The sequence below is a fragment of the Orcinus orca genome, chromosome 6, assembly GCF_937001465.1.
Source record: "Orcinus orca chromosome 6, mOrcOrc1.1, whole genome shotgun sequence".
NCBI lineage: Eukaryota > Metazoa > Chordata > Mammalia > Artiodactyla > Delphinidae > Orcinus > Orcinus orca.
The window spans coordinates 116,282,020-116,305,717 of record NC_064564.1 but is presented as its reverse complement, the minus strand read 5'-3'; the positions used below and the strand labels follow the sequence as shown (position 1 = coordinate 116,305,717).

The 23,698-nt window shown below is 47.3% G+C and overlaps 1 protein-coding gene across 4 annotated transcripts in view; it reads left to right on the top strand.

The window, feature by feature from the left end:
• The first annotated feature begins 3,762 nt into the window (after positions 1 to 3,762).
• The window catches only part of MED27 (mediator complex subunit 27), a 197,517-nt gene continuing 177,581 nt past the window's right edge, over positions 3,763 to 23,698 (top strand). For 2 of the 4 annotated variants that reach the window (XR_004482933.2, XM_012532797.3), the window contains exons 1-2: positions 3,795 to 4,018; positions 6,534 to 6,678. Coding sequence is in view for 3 of the 4 variants with exons in the window: in XM_012532797.3 (XP_012388251.1) it covers positions 3,816 to 4,018; positions 6,534 to 6,678 (348 nt within the window). In the remaining variant the exon portion in view is untranslated. Of the gene's footprint in view, positions 4,019 to 6,533; positions 6,679 to 10,678; positions 12,153 to 23,698 lie in introns of those variants that run through there. The other 2 variants (XM_033426906.2, XM_004269073.2) reach the window with 2 other exon arrangements.

Genomic DNA, 23,698 nt, shown 5'->3' with positions numbered 1-23,698 from the left:
ATGCAGGGGACACAGGTTCGAGCCCTGGTCCGGGAAAGTCTCACATGCCGCGGAGTAGCTGGGCCCGTGAGCCATGGCCGCTGAGGCTGCGCGTCTGGAGTCTGTGCTCTGTAACGGGAGAGGCCACAACAGTGAAAGGCCCGCGTACCGCAAAAAAAAAAATAGTGAATTATAGCACACAGTTTACTGACAAGCTCTTGGCAACAGGGTCATGTCATTAGAGATAATTTGAATAGATCTCTTGCTAATCCTTTCTTGATTCTGTGCAAAGAATCTTCAAGTGGGGGATGGGAGCACATGTCACAGCCCCATCAGAAACTTTCTCAGCACATCCTCCTAACAGCTATGATCTTCTGAGTGATTATTATATACTGAACAATATTTCAAAAGCTTTGCCTGCAAGGTGTTATAAATCCCAAAGCTATTTTATAAGAAAAGGTATTATTACTAGACCTATTTTACAGATGGGAAAACTGAGGCTCAGTGAGGCTCAGTGACTTGTTTAAAATTCCACACCTAGAAGTTTCCTGCTATCTCTACCCTTTCTCCTTAGGAAACACTGTAAATGGCCACACTAGAAAAGTGAGGTATATGTCAGAAAATGAAAGCAACTCTATAAACCCAAGACAATAAAACACCTTTCTTTCTTATGGGACTACTAATTCATTTTAATGGTATTTAAATTTAAATACTCATGGAGAGCAACATCAGAGCCCAGTGTTTGAGCAGAATTTATCTTTAGTGTTCCAGAGCTAGAGAATTTTAATTGAGGGGGTGTGAGGGGAGTGAGGTTGGAGAAGAGTGGCAGAATGATTAAGGAAGTGGGCTTGAGATAAACTACAGAATTTTAAAATCCTGGTCCGCATAGCCTGGTAGAACTGAAGGCTTTTCTTGCCACCTAGATCGTGTTTACACCTTCCATGCCCCTTATCGATGGCCACTGAAAACAAAATATTTTGAAAGAATTTCAGACTTACAATTGCAAGAATAGTACAAATAATTTCTGTATACTCCTCATCCAGTTTCCACAACTGTTAGTATTTTACCACATTTGCTTTATCCTTCTCTCTCTAAATAAACATATCCATACTATTTTCTTTTTTATGCAGACATAACAATGCTCCTTTATGCCCTTCAGGGTATACTTCCCCCCAAACAAGGATATCCTCTTCCATAACCACAATACGATGAACAAAATCATGACATCATCACCTATAAAATACTATGAACTAATTTACAAAACTTATTCAGATTTCACCAATTGTCTCAATCGGGTCAGCAAAAGAAAATCCCAGATTATAGGATGCATTTTTTTTTTTTTTTTTGTGGTACATGGGCCTCTCACCATTGTGGCCTCTCCCGTTGCAGAGCACCGGCTCCAGACGCGGAGGCTCAGCGGCCATGGCTCACGGGCCCAGCCACTCCGCGGCACGTGGGATCCTCCCGGACCGGGGCACAAACCCGCGTCCCCTGCATCAGCAGGCAGACTCTCAACCACTGCGCCACCAGGGAAGCTCCATGGGATGCCTTCTTTAGTCTCCTTTAATTTGGGGCTGCTCCTCCATCCTTCTCGGTCTTTTGTGACACAAGTGTTTTGTGAGAAAGTATAGGTCAATAGTTATTTTGTCTAACGTCTTTGAGTTTGTCAGATGTCAGTTTTTTTGGTTTTTTTTTTTAGAGACAAGCACAAATTTATTTGACGGGTTTTAGAGGTGTTAACTGAGAGAGCTGACCATGCCAATTCATTATTCTGGAGAATATCTAACGGATTACACTCTTGGTTTCTCAAGGAAACATGGAAGCCATTCACTCGGTTGTTAAGCTCTTTCACTCACCTGTGATTTTTTTTAACAACTTTATTGGAGTATAATTGCTTTACAATGTTGTGTTAGTTTCTGCTTTATAACAAAGTGAATCAGCTATACGTATACATATATCCCCATATCTCCTCTCTCTTGCGTCTCCCTTCCACCCTCCCTATCCCACACCTCTAGGTGGTCACAAAGCACTGAGCTGACCTCCCTGTGCTATGCAGCTGTTTCCCACTAGCTATCTATTTTACGTTTGGTAGTGTATATATGTCAATGCTACTCTCTCACTTCGTCCCAGCTTACCCTTCCCCCTCCCTGTGTCCTCAAGTCCATTCTCTACATCTGCGTCTTTATTCCTGCCCTGCCCCTAGGTTCATCAGAACCATTTTTTTTATATTCCATATATATGTGTTGGCATACAGTATTTGTTTTTCTCTTTCAGATGTCAGTTATTTTGTCCAATGTCTTTGAGTTTGTCAGATGTCCTGATCAGACTCAGGTTTTGCATTTTTGGCAGGAATATCACAGAAGTCATGTTGTGCTCTCCTCAGTGGATCATATCAGGGGGTGGTTTGTCCTACACTGGTGACGTTGACCTTGATCTCTTTTAAGGGTAGTGTCAGCCAGTTTTCTCCACTATGAAGTCACTATTACCTATTACCTTTACATTACTGAATTAAATTCTTTCATGGTAAAATATACATAACATAAATTACCATTTTAACCATTTTAAGTGTTCAGTTCTGTAGCATTAAGTGCATTCACACTGCTTTGCTACCGCCACCACCATCCATGGAACTTTTTCGTCTTCCCCAATTGAAACTCTGTTCCCTTTAAACACTGATTCCCCATCCCCACTCACATGGAGCCTGGCATCCACCATTCTGCTCTCTGTTTCTATGAATTTGACTCTTCTAGGGACCTCATATAAGTGAAATCACACAGTATTTATCCTTTTCTGTCCGACTTATTTCACTTAGTATAATGTCTTTAAGGTTCACACATGTTGTAGCATGTGTCAGAATTTCCTTCCTTGTTTTTTAAAAATATTTATTTATTTGGCTGTGCTGGATCTTCGCTGTGGCATGTGGGATCTTTAGTTGTGGCATGCGGGATCTAGTTCCCTGACCAGGGATCAAACCCTGGTGCCCGGCATTGGGAGTGCCGACGGAGTCAACCCCTGGACCAACAGGGAAGTCCCAGAATTTCCTTCCTTTTTAAGGGTGAATAAATATTCCCTTGTATGTATATGTTGCATGTTGTTTGTGAATTCATCCCACGATGGACATTTGGGTTGCTTCCACATTTTGGTTCTTGTAGATAATGCTGCTATGAACGTGGGTATACAAATATCTGTTCCAGACCCTGCTTTTCCTTCTTTTAAGTATGCAACTGGAACTGAAATTGCTGGATCATTATTTTTCCCTTCTTAATTAGCAAATTTCTTGTGGAATGATACGTTGAGACTATGTAACTATGCTATTACTCCTCACACGTTCACCCACTAGCATCCTTCAATTCCTATCTGAATCAGTTATTAATCTAACGGTTGCCAAATGGTAATTTTCTTTCCATCGTTTCTTCTACATTTATTAGTTGGCATTCTACTGTAGGGAAGAAATTTCCCTTCTCCCCTACTGATTTACGAATTTGGAAGCATTTTTTTCAACCCTTTACACCACGGACACCTTAACGCTCTGAGCAATTCTTTTCCATATGACTCCCAAGAGTGCAAGTTTGGGGAAGTGAGGGAACTTTCTGTATTTCCTTGTCACCATTAGGAAAGCCGAGCGTGCAGCTCGACTGCCCCAGATCCAGGGGATCACTTTCCTGCCCACGCATGTTTAAAGTGGAAACCCTCTCTGGGATAGGGCTCTGAGGAATCACCTGGGCCGCCCCGCCCCGCGAGAACTACATTTCCCAGAGTCCTTCGAGGGTGTGCGTCATCAGCGAGCGCGGCTTTTTGCTCGCTGGTTTTGGAGGGCCCGCTGTGGCGGCGGCAACATGGCGGACGTGTTAAGTGTCGGCGTGAACCTGGAAGCCTTTGCCCAGGCCATCAGTGCCATCCAGGCGCTGCGCTCCAGCGTGAGCAGGGTATTCGACTGCCTGAAGGATGGCATGCGCAACAAGGAGACGCTGGAGGGCCGGGAGAAGGCCTTCATTGCGCACTTCCAGGACAACTTGCATTCGGTCAACCGGGACCTCAAGTAGGTACCGGCTGAAGGGGCCGGGGACCTCCCACCCTGTCCCGACCCCGCGCGAGTCTTCTCAGTCAGGGGCTGCTGTCCATTTTCCTTGCTCTCTTGCTCCCCCTCCCTCCTCTCCAAGCCTCTACCTGCCCCTCAGGGCCACCTCATCCTCCACCCCCGCTTTCTCGTCTCCCTTCTCTTGGCCTCCAGGTCCTGGCTGTCTCCCTCCGCCCTGGACCTCCTCAGTGGTCCTTCCATTTCTCACTGGGGGACGTGCTCTCCCCAGGAACTTCCACTCCTCATCTCAGCTCGGCAGGGTTCTCACCTGTGGGCCCGCTGGGCCCCACCATGTCTGATAAAATAGTACCAAACAGGACCTGCTCAGCGCTGCCCCAAAGCCAAGTGCACCCCATCTGATTGGCCCCAGGTTTTCGTCCCTGAACCTGGAATTCATCAGTTCCACTCTAACCCACCCCCAAACACGACAAAATAGGCTTTGTTCTTTCTTCCCCTACCCCTTCCGAAACCACCTGATCAGTACTTTCACTCCCACTCTCACTGTTCCTCTTAAGTTTCTGTCTCTAGAGAGACCTAATCTCGGCCTTAACCAGCTTAATCACTTCTGCTTACACCTCCCCCCGGCCCCCAACAAATATTAATTTGTGGTCTTTTAGGGTTAAGGATTGTATATTTCTTTCTTACAAGTCACCTTCTTCTACTTTGTAAGTGAAATTAAGTGAGAGGATGTTTGTAAAATGCCTGGCACGTAGTAGGCCCTTTTTAATTGGTTAGGTCCTGGACTTGCCTTCCCCTGCTTATGAGAGTCAGTCCTTTCCAGGAGGGTTAGAATTGCAGGATTTTTTGCCTTTTGCCTCTCAGAACTGACCTTAGCAGGGGAAGGCATTGGGTGAGCTAGTCATCCTATAATTTCTGGAGTGGCTGGGTTTTTTTGTTCTGTTTTGTTTTTTTCCCGTCTCAACTTGGTCTCCTTAGTAACCAGATGGAAGGAGGAGGTAGGATGGAAGAGGAGGTGGCGACCAAATGATGGGAGCCTCTTTTTATTTATTTATTTATTTTCTTCTAAGTAGCTGCCATTCTTGTTTTGGGGGAAAGCCAGGAAGTCACACACCCCTCCTCAACTCCCACACCCACTTGCTGTTCTCTGGTGCAGTGCCCGTTAATACTTTCCCTGCTTGAGGGGATGCGCTGGTGGTTCTTTCCTCTCGTCCGTCTCCTCTTCGATTGGCTTCCCTTGGTAATATACAGGATGTTGTAACCCTTCACCATTGTAGAAAGCTTAAGAATGTTGACATCACCCCTTTGCCTTCTTAAATCTTTAGACAGCAGTACCAAGAAGAAGGTGGCTGAAGATTCCAGAATGAACGTGGCATGAGCAGCTGTCCCTACAAAGCCTTTGTTGACACTTTGAGACTGGCCCGTCAGACTGGCGTGCTTCTGGAATGTGCTTTATTTATTTATTTTTTTTTGCGGGACGCGGGCCTCTCATCGCTGTGGCCCCTCCCGTTGCGGAGCACAGGCTCCGGACGCGCAGGCTCAGTGGCCATGGCTCATGGGGCCCAGCCGCTCTGCGGCGTGTGGGATCTTCCCAGACCGGGGCATGAACCCATGTCCCCTGCATCGGCAGGCGGACTCTCAACCACTGCGCCACCAGGGAAGCCCTGGAACGTGCTTTTGCTGTTGGCTCCCTTTCCCAAGCTGCTCTAGAGGTTTTTATTTTGCTAGACTGAAGCATGTTTCTTTGACACAGCCCCTTGGTGGTGTCTTCCCATTCCGTTTGTTTATTTTATCTCTTCTTTGGTTTTTTTTTTTTTTTTTTTTTTGTGGTACGCGGGCCTCTCACCGTTGTGGCCTCTCCCGTTGCGGAGCGCAGGCTCCGGACGTGCAGGCTCAGCGGCCATGGCTCACGGGCCCAACTGCTCCGCGGCATGTGGGATCCTCCCAGACCGGGGCACGAACCCGCATCCCCTGCTTCGGCAGGCGGACTCTCAACCACTGCGCCACCAGGGAAGCCCTCTTCTTTGTTTTGTTAAGTTTTAACATCTGTGAAGCACCACGTACAAATCTATCTCTGTGTGAATGGTAAATAATCATCATTTATTCAGGTACTTGCTGTTCTACCAAAGGTACTGATCTGTACGTGGGTCTGAAAACTCTTAGTGAGAAGCAGTGTTATATTGCGTTTCAAAATTCCAGAAAGTGTCCTCTCCCCCCACACCCCCTCAGAGAATGATTCGAGTTGTTCAAGGCTGATTTTAGGAGGCTTACTGATTTCATCGCTCTTAACCCTTGTTCTCCTTTAGCATGGCGCCAGAGAGCTCAGTTGCAAAACAAGATCAGCCCCTAGTTAGGGGTTGTCTCAAGTGGCCCTAGTCTTCTTAACCTTTCAGAAAGTATTTCTTCTTAAGGGACCTTTGATGGGCGGTTTGAAGAACAGCCGTTGACCAGTGTGGTTGGCTTAGCACTGGAGTTGCAGTGGACCCGGGTTTATTTGCTGTATCTGTTTACTTTTCAGTGAGCTGGAACGGCTGAGCAACTTGGTCGGCAAGCCTTCTGAGAACCATCCTCTCCATAACAGCGGGCTGTTGAGTCTGGATCCCGTGCAGGACAAAACCCCGCTCTACAGTCAGCTCCTTCAGGCATATAAGTGGTCAAACAAGGTGAGGGGGACATGTCAGACATGGAGCTAACATAGGAAAAAGCAAGTTCTCTTGCATTTCGTAAAGGCAGAGAGGGTTTTTCTTTCCTTTTTTGTTCTGATTCAGCATCGGGTTACAGAGTTGGAAGTTTCAGACTCCCCTCTGAAGTCTTTGAGGATTGTTCAGAGTCAGGTGCATTTAACCTGGTTGCTGGGTGTAGGGAGCGGCTTTTATGAACCCCATGAAATCACATGCAGAATGTTGTGTGTGTGTGTGTTTTTCTGGGGAGGACTTCCTAGCTTTCATCAGATTCTCAGAGGGGTCCCTGACCCCCAGAAGGTGAAGGACTGCTGGTCTCAGTGTGCAGCCACTCACATGGTTTATGTTGCTTGGCCTGTCCTCCCCATTGTTGATGGAAGAGCATCACTAGAGTTTGGTAGATTACTGTCTCTCTCTCCCCGCCCCCCGCACCGTGCCACGCGGCCTGCGAGATCTTAGTTCCCCAACTAGGGATCGAACCCAAGCGCGGAGTCTTAACCACCGGACCACCAGAGAAGTCCCCATCTCTCTTTTTTTTTCTTCATCTTTTTTTTTTTTAATTGAAGTATAGTTGATTTACAGTATCGTGTTAGTTTCAGGTGTACAGCACAGCGATTCAGTGATACGTATATGTGTGTGTGTGTGTGTGTGTGTGTGTGTATTCTTCTTCAGATTCTCTCCCTTACATGTTATTACAAACTATTGAGTATAGTTCCCTGTGCTATAAAATAGATAACCAGCAGTAGGTCCTTGCTGGTTATTTATTTTATACGTAGTAGTGTGTATACTATGTATAAAATAAATAACCTCCTAATGCTCTCTTTGCTCTAATTACTCTACACCCGTCTGAGGGAGATTGTTCTAAACGCTCTCCCTGGAATTTGCTATTCATGGTTTCCTGCAGTAGGCAGGCCCGTGGCGTAGACCTTAGGACGGCTGTAAAGGAAAAGTAAGCTGCAGTGTAAAAATAACAGGAGCAATTAGGCTCAGAAGCCTGGAAACAGTCTGTTTACTAACAAGTTCCTCTTGTTCGGGCGCTGTGGGTTATTGTGTTGTGTTTTGTTTTGTTGCTGCTGAGAGAAAGCTAGAATATATGTTTGGAACATTTTGGGAAGCTTTCCTCATTAGACTGCTACCTCCCTGGAGATAATAGTTCTTACAGTTACTGATTGTGAACTGCTCTGCCCCCTCCAGTTATCCGTCATCCTTTTCCTCTTTCCTGTGGTTCTTTTCCCTCTCAGGTCTTAAGTGACAGGTGAGCCTTGACAGTGTTTCCAGTGTGTAGAATTTTTCCTTTGAATTTGTCTGGAAGAGGATTTAACATTCTTCGGTTTGCAGTGGAACCTTGAACCTGGGATGCGTGCATTTAACCTATAAGGCTTGTCCTCCAAGCTCTGGGCTGCTGTTGACAGAGACCCGCTTCAGTCTCGAGGATCAGGGTGCCCAGGCGGTATGGGGATCTGTCACTCTCCTGCCCTGTCTACGCCTGCTTCCCAGTGTTGGCCTGATATCTCCCAGTGGTGGAAAAGACGCACTGGCAGCTGTAGGTTTGCGTGGTCCTTCTACCAGGTGATCTCCAGGTGTCCACACCAGACCCTGAAAACGGATTCTGGCCCTGTTTGGTAGGTGGCCCCTACCTACCCAGACAGCTCATTGAGTTCAGGGGGTGGGATTCTCTGCCCAGTGCAGATCAGCTAAAGCACAGGAATGGGGGCTGCTTGGAATTAGATAGAGGCAGGAGAGGACGCAGGGCAGACAAGAAATTAGAGATGTCTGTTGCAGTTGCCAGGGCCAGACATGAGACTGTTCTGGCCCTACGCAGATAGCCCTGCCCTCTCAGGGTTTTCTGTTTGAGCATCCTTATTTCCCCAGGGGCACGCTTGGACATCCTAATGTGAGTTTACCTGGTGATTGGGTGGGATCTGATCTGTAGGTGACTTATTTCTGGTTGGACTCCTGGTAGAAAGTCTTCCTTTTTGGCGTTTGGACGTGGAAGCTGTGTTCATGTATCATGTGGGTAACGTTCTTGGAATAGGCTTGAGGGATGGACACTTCATTGGTGGGAAGATTTCGGCTGATCTCGAAACCATGAGTGCGTGGGACTCAGTGGAAGCGACTGGTTTTAACTTGAAGTGATGACTCTTAACTTTTGAATGAAGGTACTTTTAATTGTTTGCTGAATTTATTAGAGTATAAAAATAGAAGACCCTGTCCCTGCCCCCCACCCTTGCCCTCAGGTGGAAAAGAGGATGTGTTAAGGAAAAGAAATATTATGTATGTGGAAATTCTTGTCCTGGAGATGCTACAGCTTAAAACTAGATGTAGAAATGTATCACAGATTTTAGGTCCCATATGAGCAGTGTGAGTGGTGTAGGGGTTCAGTCATGTCCTGGCCTGCTGCGTGCCTCTGAAGTAACTGCTGTTCCGCCAGCTTCCAAGTGCCCCAGCAGAGAGGGGATTTTGGAGTCTTAAAACATTAACTGGCAAAATAAAGAGAATGTTTAAGAGATGTTTAGCTTACCCCCTTATTTTATAGCCAAGCAGACCAAGGCCAAGTGAACCAACCTACTCATGGCTTCATAGCTAGACTAGAATTTGCCTTTCCTGATGTAGGTCAGTGTTCTTTCCTCTAAAACTTGATGCTTTCATCAGGTTTGGCTTAAGGTTTTGACTATAGCAAACATTTCTCCCCCTTTTAACCTTCATCACAGGAGCAATTCATATGTTATATTTTATTCATAAACTGGTATCACATTTTACTCATTTTTAGTGGTTTACTGAAGGATGGAGATGGCAAATACATGGGACATGGTCCTGAAACTGTCACTCTTGTCCAGGGCAGACATCACTAACCACCCTCTGTATTCTTTCCTGCTAAGGCCACCTCTGGGCTCACAACTCTGTCCTGGGGCTAGGCAGCCCCTGCCAATTATTCAGAGGTGGGCTACAGGGGAAACGTTTTTTATTTCTGTTATGGTAGATAGTGTCCTATTTGACTATTGCTTATTTATACCTTACCTTACTCTGGAAGGGATTTAAGATCTATTATACAAATACTGTACTTCAAACCTTGAAAGGAAAGAGGAAAACAAGGGTAAGGATGCCTTATGTACATTTCTTTAATAAACTCAAGAAGTAGCCCCAAGAAACAAGCCAGTATTCTTATTTCCAGCTGGGGATATGGAAGCAGCAATGATATGTGTTTATCATGCCTCTCTTACAAATGAAAAGAGCTTTTTAATGGCAAAAGCTTTCATCATTCTTCGTTTTGCCCTCGACAAGTTTAAACCGGAAAGTGCATTAATATGTTAGGTGACGTTTAGGGTAACTTGCCAATGTCAGCTTTCTGCACTGTTGGCTAAGAATTGAAGGAAGTGTGGGAAAGGCTTTGATACCACCCATTATGTGATGAACTTTCTATTTTATGTGCCATTGGCCAGAGAAGTCTCATTCACGCTTACTAATTATTTTCTTTAGGGGATTATGTAATTTTTGTAAAGTCAGTCAGAATGTTAATTACATGGTAGTTGGCATAATTGTTAGGATAACACATTTAAAAATTAACCTAAAAAAATAAAAATTAATCTAATCTAATGAAATGATGTCAAATTGCTGGGAGCAGCACTTTTCCCGTGCTGAATTGGGGAAAGAATTTAGCTTTCAACTCTCGTGCACCTATAGAGTATTGTTCTGTAGAGAGATGACAAGCTCTCGACGACGGCAAAAAATAATTGACGTCAACGCGGTCCTTGCTGTAAGATAGTGAATGTGAACATAATGAGGAAAGAGAATCACTTAAATGCCCCCCAAAGCCTTAATCATCATGACTTGGGGTCAGGCGCTGTTCTGGACTGTTCTTATTACGTTCAGATATGCTGAGAGTTAGGCTGAACTATTCTCAAGGCCCCTGTCCGAAGGTTTCCAGTGTCCTGTCTCCAGGCTTTGATTTCCGGCTTTGACTTTCTGCATTTGTTTATGGCAGGAGCCTGCTTGTGTATTTGCCTGAAAAGGGGGCGAAGACTTCAGCCTTTTCCTGGTGATGTCTCAAGCAGCAAAGACCCCAGAAGTGTCGCTTTCTCCCTGGGTTGGGAAATGGGCCCTGAGGAAGGGGCTGGCGCTGCCTTTTCTTTGTTTTTGCGTGCTTAATTTTCCACTTTTATTAGAGAAAGAGCAAATTTCGATTCCAAGGGTATTCAGTTGGAAAGGCTGAAGGCATTTGCTCCACTCTACCTTCCCGAGCTGTTCTTATCAGAATCTAGTTACTCAGTGGCTTTAAGTTGCTATAACATTCATGTCCCTCATGTCCAGCCTTGAAGGTGCTCTTGACGTTTTGGCATCATGGAGCTAATGGGTAGGATTGGTTAAAACTGCAACACGGAGCCTTTTCCCTTAGGGGCCCCGTCCTCTTTTAGGTCCCTGCGGAGAGAGACTGTGTCCCTCTCGTTCCCAGGGGGGAGTCCCCAGCGCCTAGCAGGGCTCCTGGTACTCGGTGCACAGTCAATTAAAATTCACTGAATGAATGAAAGAATAAGTAAAAAGGGTTTTCTGTTGAATTTTTAGTTTACGGCCCCTTGTGTGGTTTGCTTGCTTGTGTTTGGGCCATTACTGAGAAATTTAGTTGTGCTACTGGTAGATGAGAGAAAATTCTCAGGTCCTGTGCTGGAGGCCAGGGCCAGATTCCAGAAGCGTAATTTGGAAGGAAAGGTGAGGTCAGTTGGTGAACTGATGATAAGCTCTTTGAGGGCTGAGGTTGGAAGTTTCGTCTGTGTTGCCTGTCACCTGGTGTTCCCTTCCTGAGAGAGGCGGGTTGGCAGCCAGTGCTCAGGAGCGGGTAGGACGTGGTAGAAGTCGTCCGGAGTTGACTGAGTCAGCCTGATTTGAGCGACAGCACCTGATGTCAGGTGTTCTGCGGCAGCTGTTGTTTTGCAGAAATGCGAAAACTGGGAAGAGGCGAGTCAACCCCATCAGCCTCTTAGGGATTATCCCACTTGGTGTGTTATCAATAACTAATTTCTGTTCCTAGTGTTTTCCTTATCACCAGACTCACCCCCGGCTCACTCAGGGAATATGGATTCATTCAGAACATAATGAGGAAAGAAAATCACTTAAAGGCCCCCCAAAGCCTTAATCATCGTGGCTGTGAACCACGCACTGTTCTGCATTGTTATTATTAGCAGAGGTGCAGGTACCATTCTTAGAGGTGTTCTTCCACCTAAATCTAACCTTCCTGGCTCCCTGTCACTCAGCATGAACTTACCAGCAGAGTGAGTTTGATTGCAATAGTGGCTGCCCTAGTTGGCCTTGAACGCTGCACCCTTCTCCTCCCTCCCCACCCAAAGCCCTGATACTGTGTGAGCCATTATGAAAAGAACAAAGAGTAACACAACCAAACAGGAAAAAGAACCAAACAAAACCAATCTCCGGGGTTTCTAGGTACTGTTGGATTCAGAAGTAAAGGAAGGTACAGTCAGAAATGTCAAGCCTTAACTGTAAGTTCTGGAGTTAGGCTGCCTGAGATACGATCCAGCTCTGCACTTACGCTGTGCCTTGAACACGTGAAAAACTTGTTTAAAGCATTCGTTTCCTCGTCTGTAAAATGGGGGTAATACAAGTATATGTATCATAGTGTTACAGGGAATATTAAATGAAATAATGTGTACGAAGTGCCTTAGAACAACTCACATGTCATAAGTGTGTATTAAATGGTAGTTATAATTCCCGGCACACTAAGCGTATGTGTGTGTTTGTTTATGGAGTGGCAGTATTGCTCAGTGGTTAAGAGCATAGGCTTCAGCGCTAGACCACTTTGGTTCACATCCCAGCTCTGCTACCTGACAACGATGAAGCTTCCCTGTCTGTGCCTCAGTTTTCTATTCTTTAAAGTGGGGACGATAGTTGTACCCACCACAGAAAAATACGTTGAGACTAAATGAGGTAATATAAGTATAGCACTTACCTGGCACAGAGTAAATACTCTCTAGGGGCTGGTATTATTATCTTAACAAAGTGGCGAGGACAGACTCCCAGGCAGTGCGGGCCTGTCTTCCAGTGACTTCCGCTGTATCACACAGCCTCCCAAGCTTGACTTTAGTATATTCTTCTGAAGTTCTACAAATTAGATTCTTTTAGGTAATCAGCACCTTTTCCCCCTGAGGAAGCCTGGGCATAGATATCAACAATTCACACATTAGTATGAATTAGTGGAGGGGGCTCTTTCCTCATAAACCCTGGAGGTTTGGGGGTTTGGTGAGGAGGATAGCTAACCTTTTGGTAACCTTTTGATATGCAGCCAGGGGTTTGGATGGGATGTGGGACTTGAGGGATGTTGAAGACAGGGTGAGGGGCCTGGGAAGAAATGAGGAAGGAGGGGATGGCAGAGAAGTTGGTGAGAGGGGCTCTGTCTTGCCCAGGGCAGACCATCTGTGCAAGCTGAGGAGGAATCCTCTCACTCTGTGCAAGCTCAGAGTTCCCATTGGTCTGTAGTCCTCTTACCTGGTGGGGAAAACATCATAGGCTAGTCTGGGATTTCTAGTGTTGTTTCTTTAGGAAAATGTTCGCACACACAGGCCCGTGTAAAAATAAATGCTTGGATTGTATCCATTTTGTAAATTGGATGCTCATTACAGGCAGGGCTCTGGAGTCGGACTCTGTTGGGTTTGACTCCCTGGCTTCGTGAGTTGGGGTGAGTTCCATACCCTCCCTCTGTCTCAGCCTCTTCATCAGTCAAAAGTAGATAATAACACTTCTGCCTTATAGGGCTGTTGTGAGGACTGAAGAGTGTAATACACCTGAGGTACCCAGAGCAGTGCCCAGTGTGTAGTGAGCGTGCAGTGGTGTTAGTGCTGCTTCTTACTCCTTTTAATACTATTGGTCAAGCTTTATCGAGGCAGCGGTAGTCATGAGAGCACTGGACAGAGGTCTCGAGAGGCTGGGATTTGGTTTTGGCTGTCTGCTATCCGGCTGTGTGCCCTTGTGCCCGTGGCTTTGTTCCTCTGAGTTCTAGCTTCCGTGTTGGTAGAATGAAGAGCTGGACTGAAGATTTCTCGAGTCCCTTTTGGCTGTCACTTGGGAAGGAGCAGTGGAATCATTTATGCATTTCCATTGTTTTGGAAATGAAAGTGTAACCCGGGGAGCAGAGGAGAGTAATTCTTGTCCAGTAACGTTTCTTAAGCACAACTGTTGTGTACGCTACAGAGCATCTCAGAACAGACCAGGATAGAGCAGCAGCCCTAGAGGCCCTTAGGGGAAGATTACCTTTCAGAGGTTCTCTAGACAGCAGTAGCCTCCTGTAACACACCGAGTATAAGCCGTCATGAAAATCACCTGATGCCCCCATAGTTCTAAGTGGGTTCCACCCCAAGGCTTTGGCCTAATTCCATATCTTTATGTTCTACTTATTAGTTGTGGTTTCTGAAAATTGTCACTTTGTTGTGGCCTGGAATCAGATGTGTGATTCCCTCCTTCTTTTTCTCTAAAGGAGCAGGAACTCTGTTGAGAAGCTACCCTGGGCAGGCTGCAGAGGCTGCTGGCTGTGTGTCACACGTGCCCTGCAGGAGTCACTCTGTCCGGGGCTGGGGGTGAGGGGAACTCAGCCTGAGTCCCTCTTTGGCTGTTTTATAGCAGCCTTTTCTGGGCTGATTGGGTTTGTGCGGTTTGCCCAAAGCTTAGTGTACATTGTAACCAGAGCCTGAAAAGGCACTTTCTCTTCTCTTGCAGGAATGTTTAGTAGACAGGAAATTGTCCCATATCATTGTTGTTCCTGGTGAGTTGCACATTGACGGTGGGGAAGGACGTGTACCATTACAAGTGCAGAAAGAATATGATGTTACGCCTCCCCTTTTGCTTGTCTTCTTTTCCTCATGGCGGGTGTGGGCTGGGAAAGAGCTGAGAGAGAACTAGCGCTTCTCTCCTGTGGTCCACGCCTGCTCTGGGCAGCCCATCTGTTTTGCCGCTTCACTTGCCAGCCGTGCACGGATGACACCGCACTCCAGCCAGCCTAGAAGCTCGCCTGAGATCCTGACCCGTGTCAGAGTGCCCGCTGGACATCTGCACGTGGGACTCACAGGCTTCTCGGGTAGAAGGAACCCAGAACGGAAACCCTGCCCCCGCCCCCAGACCTGCTCCTCGTGGTGGGGTGCCTGGACCCTCACACCTGCTGACCAAGATCTACTGATGCCGCCTCTCCAAAACCGCTTAGTCTTTCCTCCCCACCTTGACTTCCGCCGTCTGAGCCCAGGGCCCCCTTATTGCTTGGGGCAATGCTACTGCCTCTCCTCTGGCTTCCTGCCCCTTCCCACCCACTGCAGCCATTTTCCGCTCGGCAGTTCCCAGGGACCTGGACAAAGAAGACACCTGATTGGTTGCTCCTCAGTGGTTTCCTCCATCTCCCTTAGGATCAATTCCAGCTCCCGGCTGGCATTGGGAGGCATTTTAGTTATTGCACCCAGGGGCCTGTGTCCAGAAGCAGACAGACCTTTGGCCAGACTTCTTAGCCTCAGTTTCCTCATCTGCAAAATGGCACGAACAGTCCTGCGTCTTAGGGTGGCTGTGAGGATTACGTGAATGCTCCCTTGAGTGTGCAGCGCAGAGCCTGGCAGATGACCTTTACCATTAGCAGTCCAGGCGCAGGGCCTCATGGCCTGGCACCAGCTCCCTTCTCTAGCCCCCACCCTTCCTTCCTTCCTTCCTTCCTTCCTTTCTTTCTGGGGGAAAAAAAACCCCAAACTTTTTATTGTGGAAAGTTTCAAATTACACAAAAGTAAGAGACTTATCTAATGAGCCATTGTCTACTCAGCTTCAACAATTAAGAATAATTTGCCACTCTTATTTCATTGATTTCCACATCCCCCTACTCTCTTTTCTGGGGGTCAGGGGTGAGGACTGGAGTATTTGAAAGCAGTGCCCGACATCATGTCATTTTATCGGGAATCCTTCAGCGTTCAGCTTCCTTTCTTCCCACTTTCCCTGCTCTTATTTTTGCCACTTCTTGTCTGCAAAATGCATTGCGGTTCCCCAGAATCTTCTGATCTCAGGGTCTCTGCACACGCTCTTCTTCCTTCTCCCTCCTTTCTTTGGAAAAGTCTTAGTCATTTAGGTCTTAGACTTCCTCTGGGAAGTCTTCTGAGATGTACCCAGATCAGGTGCCCCTGTGTTTACACCTGTGACAGCTTTTATCCTCCTCTGCCTGTTCGTTATCCCCACAAGGGTAAGCCCTGTCCTGTGTTAGGACTTAGACTTTGGGTGTTAGCTAACACCTTTGAGCCTCAGCCTGCTGGACTAGAAAATGGACATAATACCAGTCTCATCGGACTGGTCCGAATGTCTAATTAGAAACTGTTTATAAGGTTTCTGTTTCAGGGTAGGATGTATAGTGGCCTTTAGTAAATAGTTGTTACTGCAGGTAGCTATTTCCTAGTAAATTGAAGCCTGTAAATCTCTTCCTCTTTCCTTTTTAGATGATGACCAGTTTGAGTTTTCTCCCTTCTGAGTCCGGCTGCTATTTACTTGCCCTTGACCTTCTGCAGCTTTGTGTTGTTGTTGGGTGTGGGGCAACTGAAAGGGAGGAGGTGTGGAAGGGAGCGCCTAGAGGCTTTATCCCTTCTCTGGGCCATGCCCTAATCTTAGGGACCTCTGGGCTGGGCTCGGGAGCTCCGCCCTCGGGTCCTGTGCCTGTGCCGTCAGCACTCCCCTTCTTCTGCAGCAGTCACGTGTGTGTTTGGCAGGCTCCCGCAGCCTCTCCGGAGCTGGTTGCCGCGCTCCCTGGGCCGGGGCCCTGCTCAGCCTGCTGCTTTTCCTCGCTGACTTGACCAAGTGACCGAAACTCCCAAGACCCTCACTCCCCCCGGGGACAGTATACTCATCTCGTAGGTTCTGGCAAGTCAGTACCTTGTTGCACCGTCAGACTTGCCTCAACCCTGTGGATTGGAGGCTCTTTCTGAAATCTCTAGTTTCGTTTGTGGCTGCTCCGCTAGACGCAGCCCGGTTCCTCTGGGAGGAGCCCAGAGATTAAAGCGCTGCTGCAGAGGAGCCTCCAGAGTGACCAGGCAGAGCTGATCTGGTCTGTGTTTGCCCCACAGGCTTTCAGCAGCTGCACTGATCGCACTGCCGCAGCTGCTCGCCCTCCAGGTCCGTCCCCTCTCCTCGAGGGTTGGGGCTCTGGTGTCACTTTGAAGGCCTCCCGTCAGGGACACAGTAGACACTCGTAATTGAGCCCCCCCCCCCCAACCTCCCCATATTTCCAAACAGACTCCAGGCACTGTGCCCCCTCTGGCCAAGTGTTAGATCACAAGGGGACCTCCACGATCAGGTGGGGCAGCGCCCCTCCTTTTATAGAGAGAGCGACTTGTCCAAGGGCCACACCGCCAGCCCTCTAACTGGGACCCGCAGTGTTCGGTAGCCTGAAAAGGGAATGTCATCCGGATGTCCAGGCAAGCAGAGAGGTTTCTTCCACTGTTGAAGCCCATTAAAATATTGCCATTTACCTGTGGTTTTGCGTCTGCTGATCCCCCTGTCAGTGAAGCAGGAGCAGTGGTCAGTCCACATGCTGTATCAGAGGGAACCATGGCGGTGGGTGTGACCCATTGACAGCTGCAGTCTGTGCGCAGACCAAGACTGCGCGGGGGCCCAGCCCAGGCATGGATGTGGCTCAGGGCAATTGCCTTGACCTCCATGAGCAGAGCAGCCCCAGGCCCCGCAGATTCAGAGAGGCAGGTACCCTCATCTGCTTTAAGCTCTGATGTGATAAGTATGATATGAGAAGTTGGGATCTTAGCAACTAACTGGCATATTTGCTGGGCATGTCATGAAAAGAAAGGTACTGCCTTGGAGCCTCTTATCCCCTTCCTGGCATGGGTGGGGTCCCCAGGGATGACTGTGTAAAGATAAGCCCCCTGCCCACTTTTTTCCCCTTTTTAACAGGAATTGTACTTAGTCCTCCAGTGGGTTCATGGGATGCCGGTTGCTCTTATTTTTTCCCCGTTTGTATGTTTCTGTGTGTTTTAGGGTTGGAGGGTTACGTCGTACCATCATGATTTTCAGTCAGTAGGCTTCTTGAATTATCGATCACTTATTAGTAGTTGCCGCCACTGAGCATTTGGGCTCGGCGCTCTTCCGATGACCATACACAGTAGATTTGGAAGCGAGAGAGTCTGCAGGTTTTGAGTGTGTGCATGCATTCATACGTGAGAAAGTGGTTGCACTCGGTGTAAAATGCTCAATCATATTAATTTCCAAGCTGCTTTTGAGTAGCGTGCTGTTTGCTAGGAAGTATCTAATCCGTCTATTGAACACGTGTTTATTGGGCATCTACTATGTTTCAGGCACTGTTCTAGACTCAGTGAAGGAAACTGATCAGTTCCCATCTTCCTGGAACTCAGCATATATCCAGTTCTCGAACTTGATCAGCACATGCCCAAAGCACATGATTTTAACAGTAATTCCTGACTCCACTATTGGTCTTTTTTCCCCTTTAATCAGTGGCCTTTCTGTGCCTCAGTTTACCTGTCTTTACTGTCAGAAAGGAGCATAACTGATAGGGTCTGGGTGACTTAATTGACACCTGTAACTTATCTAGAACAGGGCCTGAACATAAAGGAAATTTTGTCTTGCACTCCTGACATCTTAAATATCATCCTGTTTTTATAGTTTGGTGGATTTTAATTCTGTCTTGTGCTTAACGCAAATGCAAATCTATTGCTGTAATATACACTTTTCTGGTTTGTTTGCCCTTGGCATGTCACCAGTTTGCCCATATTCTGCTGTAGCCTAAGGTCGTGCTTGTTTTTCTTTTCTTTTTAAATAAATTTATTTTTAATTTTTATTTATTTTTGGCTGTGTTGGGTCTTCATTGCTGCTCACAGGCTTTCTCTAGATGTGGCGAGCGGGGGCTACTCTTCGTCACGGTGCACGGGCTTCTCGTTGCGGTGTCTTCTCTTGTGGAGCGTGGGCTCTAGAGCGCAGGCTCAGTAGTTGTGGCGCACGGGCTCTAGAGCGCAGGCTCAGTAGTTGTGGCTCACGGGCTCTAGAGCGCAGGCTCAGCAGTTGTGGCTCACGGGCTCTAGAGCGCAGGCTCAGCAGTTGTGGCTCACGGGCTCTAGAGCGCAGGCTCAGTAGTTGTGGCTCACGGGCTCTAGAGCGCAGGCTCAGTAGTTGTGGCTCGTGGGCTCTAGAGCGCAGGCTCAGCAGTTGTGGCTCGTGGGCTGTAGAGCGCAGGCTCAGCAGTTGTGGCTCACGGGCTCTAGAGCGCAGGCTCAGTAGTTGTGGCGCATGGGCTTAGTTGCACCACCTCATGTGGGGTCTTCCCGGACCTGGGCTCAAACCCGTGTCCCCTGCGTTGGCAGGCGGATTCTTAACCACTGCGCCACCAGGGAAGTCCCAGGTTGTGCTTGTTTTAAGGGGTTTTCATTGATTTTAAGAGAACACTAAATATCTATCTTATATTTGTGTCCAAAGACCAAAAAAACCATCAATCAGTCAGGGTACTGACTTTCTTGCCACCGTTGACATGAGACCTGACCCAGTTGGACTGTTTCTGTCCTAAAAGAACTCTCCACGTGCTTCTTTTGATATGGATTAGTGACTGCAAAGGGTGCTGCACATTTGTTATTCTCTCTTATTTGTCAATGGGTCTGTTTATTTTCATTTTTATTTTTTTTGGCCTCACCATGGGGCTTGTGGGATTTTAATTCCCCGACCAGGGATTGAACCCGGGCCCTGGCAGTGAAAGCGCCACGTCCTAACCACTGGACCGCCAGGGAAGTCCCAGCGAATGGGTCTGTTTAAATTTCATTTAAATACCTGGAGCCCTGAAGGCTGATTTTGCCCGTGGGTAAGATTGGCCCTGTGCACTGACTTCAGTGTCTCACCAGGGGCGAGCTGGGGCCGGCTGCCTGCGCTGTGTCCTCTCCTATTGCCTGGCCACCTGCCTGGCCGTCCATCCAATCATTTGTCTAGCTCTCTATTTAAAATCACACTTGATAATTCAGTATGTTTCCCAGAGAATGAGTTGATTCAAAATCCTACATCATCTGTGGTGTTTGTGATGAGAATTTGAACCACCCGAGTTTCAAGATAAAATAAATTCTCGACCTCTGTTTCTTAGCAGAAAATGATGAGGCAACCGTTGAAGAGTTTTGTTTAGTGATCACGTGGAATTGTATTTTCTTTCCTGTGAAAAATCACTGCGATGGTTTCCGTATGTTATACAGTTCCTCTCCAGATTTCGTCCTCTTCACTTGAAAAATGCTTGTGAAGACACTTATTTTTCTGGGCAGGTGATGCTCTTAGCGCGGGGCCAGCACAGAGGAAGCCTTTGGTGGGTACGCGTTTCCTTTCAGCGCTGCAAGTTCCCGTCCGCCATGCCCTCTCCCCCGTAGCACTTAATTTGAGCCAGTGGAGATGTTGCTGGTTAACTAGATTACCGTCAGCTTGGTTTGGATAGCAAAGGTGCTATCTAAATGCTTTTAAAATGTTCCGAGAAGCCTCAGAGGATTATAGAGGCCAACGGTCTCCTATCCTTGTTTTTCCCAGTCTAAAACAGAGCAGTCCGTGTTCATTTTAATTGCTTGGATGAGCTCAAACATTGAGATTTTAATGCATTTTCACAGTAGCTCAGAGAGCGTCACCACATTATCCTGCTGGCAGCTCATTGGAATCCTCGGCCCAAATGCCGTGCTCGGGGGCCTCAGCTTATAGAACCGGAGTGTGGTAATTTCCTAGTTAAGATGTCTTGTGGGGAACGTTGCCTTTCCTGTTGAGACGTCCTCCGAATTGTGAAGTGTTGTCCTTCTCAGTCACAGAGTGATGGGCACGTATGGCTTTTGAGGAAGGTTTTCAGAGCTTTTGGCTTGCAGAGGGTGGAGTTGCTTTATTCTGATGAGTCACAAGATGGGAAAGGGCTCTCGTAAGCCTCCAGTTAGTGGTTGATCCTAAAGGCACGTTGACAATATCTGCACCCCGGTGGGGTCTGGAGGGCAGTTCCCAACCACTGTACCTCCACCTTCTACTCCCACTCGTCAGATAAGGCCAGCCTCATAGGGAGGTGGGGCCTTGGGAGCTGATGGCCAGGGGAGTGCTGGAAACACTGGCTCTGGGGTGGGTTAAGGACAACCAGCAAGATCAATCAGGCAGCATCCCTGCCTCCTGGATTTCACTCCCTCTGCATGTCAGCTGCGCTGGACCCTTACACCTCCAGCACTGGGGTCGAACCATGGTTTCTAGTGCTTGGTGTGCGCTTAGTAAGTGTTGGTTGCTAAATGGATGAGCGAATACTCCCACCCTCCTTCAGGGCATCTTCTCTCATAGCCAGGACATTTGCAGAAGTCTCCTAACTGGCCTCCCTGTCTCACCACCTCCTATCTCTCCCCACATAGCATCAGTGACCTTTAAATGTGCAAGTTTGATCTCACAAGTCTCCTGCTTAAAATATGGTGATGATTTCTTCTTGCGTTCAGGATGAAGACAGACTCTGTAATGTAGCTGGTAACGGTCTGGCTCACATGGTACCCCAGCTCTGCACTCAGCCTGCATGCCCTCCTGCCCTCATGCTGTTGAAGTGGCCTATTTCAACGGGCCCCACCCCTCTTTTTGTTTGGCTAATATTCTCTCACTTTATTTTTCCATATTTGTTTATGGTCACATACTCGGGAGAGTCTTTTCCAACTCCCCAAGTCAGGGTGAGGTAACCCCCCGTACTCCTGCAGCCCCCCTTGCCCACATCGTGGTGTGATTCGCGATAGACTAAGTACCGATAGCTGGGGCAGGGGACAGGGACGCTGCCCGCCTGTTCACCAGGGTATTTCCAATGTCTAGCGAGGCCCAACAGAAGAAGACAAACCAACAAAACACTGAGTTAACTAAGTAGCTTCCTTGTCTTTGAAGTCAATATTAAAATTCCAGTGACGTGTTTTTGAGGGGGGAGGTGGGGCTGTAGGGTTCCAGGTCCTACTTTTCTTGATGTTTGGGTAGGAGGTGACTCTTAGCTGCGGTATTTCCTCAGTGCACAGCTGCTGAGATGTCTTTATTTGGTTTGTGCATTCCACTCACGGCCTGACTTACTGAAGGATAATGAATATTAAGGGTTTTTTTGTCTTTTTTTTTAAACTAGTTTGGGGATACAAACAGAAGGCAGATTATCTTATTTTGAGGCAGATATGAAAAGGGCAAAGAAAGGAGACAGTGAACGTTGCAGAAGTGTCTTATATTGTATTTCAGCACTTTATTTTTTTGGCTGTGCTGCGCGGCTTGCAGGATCTTAGTTCTCCAACTAGGGATCGAACCCAGGCCCTCGGCAGTAGAAGTGTGGAGTCCTAACCACTGGGCCACCAGGGAAGTCCCTGTTTCAGCACTTTACAGTCTCTAAAGTGTGGAAGCGTTCATCACATCATCCAGCCGGAGAGGCTGTGTAGCGTGGCGATAAAAGCAGGAGCTCTGGAACCAGATTGCCTGCCTGGGTTCAAGTTCTGCTTCTTCTCTTTACTACTTGTGACCGTGGGCAACTTACTCCTGTTCTCTGATCTGTAAAATGAGGTTGATGACAGTTTCCTCCCTCAGGGCTGTTGTGAAGATCAAAAGCTTAGTGTATGCAGGGGCTCAGAAGAGGGCTGGTATGTGTTAGTTACCATCATTCTTGTCACTGTCCTCATCATCATAATAACTCTGCGTCTTAGCCTTATTTTACTGAAGGGGGAGCTCAGATTCCTAAAAGTTAAGAGACCTGCCCCAGGCCAGCGGGTTGTAAGTGCCCGGGAAGAGGCACGGATCATCTGACTTCAGATCCTTTTATTCTCTAGTGTGCCTTTGCTGTCTCAGTGGCACAGATGCAGGGCAATTGCTTTCTGTTTGGAGAACATGGTGGTGTCTTTATAACGGGGGGGTTGTTAGAAAATGGCTCTTCTTTTACGTAAAATCTTTGGATAGAAACTTCCAGAAGTTTACTGTCTATGAGATCTGTGGCCCCAAGCATTTTTATAGTCACAAAGGTCATTGTCTGTAATCTCATTTTAAATATATATATGTGGGCTGGCAAAGGAGAATTTCTTATGTGAATTGTAATTCCCTAATTTAGCTGTATTATGTCATATTTTCAGGGTTTTGTTGTTGTTATCTTTAAATTTGAGTTGCTAAAACATAACTTAGCTCCCCAAAGCTTCAGGACCGTAGAAATGATCTCTGATCTTGGTCGTCACAACAGTACTCATCCATTCCTGCGGCCTCTGCTGGCATGTGGCCGAGATGTCATAGAAATAATTTAAGCATTTGATTGGAGGGGGCATTGAATTATATATATTCTGTGCCTGTCGGTTGTCCAGTCCCTCCCACCCTGATTGCTGCTTGCCTGTTTTTGTTTGATAAAATATATGTCGTCAAAAAGTAGCTCACAAAAGTTAAGAGTCCTTAATTTGGGGTCTGCGGTCAAACTTCTGTTGGGTCCTGAATGTATGTAGGTCCAGTTTTCAGGAGAATAATCCTCAGCTTTCATCAAGATCCTTTCAGGGGTCTGTGGCCCCCACAAGTTCAAGCACCACTGCCACAGAGAGAGGAGTATTGGTTTTTTCTTTTTCTTTTAAATTTGCATACAAAGCATTTTATTAATAAACTATTTACACCCTTCTTACAGTACAACAAATTTTGTAGTGATTTAGCATGTTATACTTTATAAAAGCTTATTATAGAATATTCAGGGACTTTCCTGGCGGCTCATTGATTAAGAATCCGCCTGTCAATGCAGGGGACACGAGTTCGATCCCAGGTCCGGGAAGATACCACATGCTGCGGAGCAGCTAAGCCCGTGCGCCACAACTACTGAGCCTGCGCTCTGGAGCCCACGAGCCACAACTATTGAAGCCCACGTGCCACAACTACTGAAGTCCGTGCGCCTAGAGCCCATGCTCCGCAGCACGAGAAGCCACTGCAGTGAGAAGCCTGCACACCACAACGAAGAGTAGCCCCCACTCGCCGCAACTAGAGAAAGCCCGTGTGCAGCAACGAAGACCGAATGCAGCCA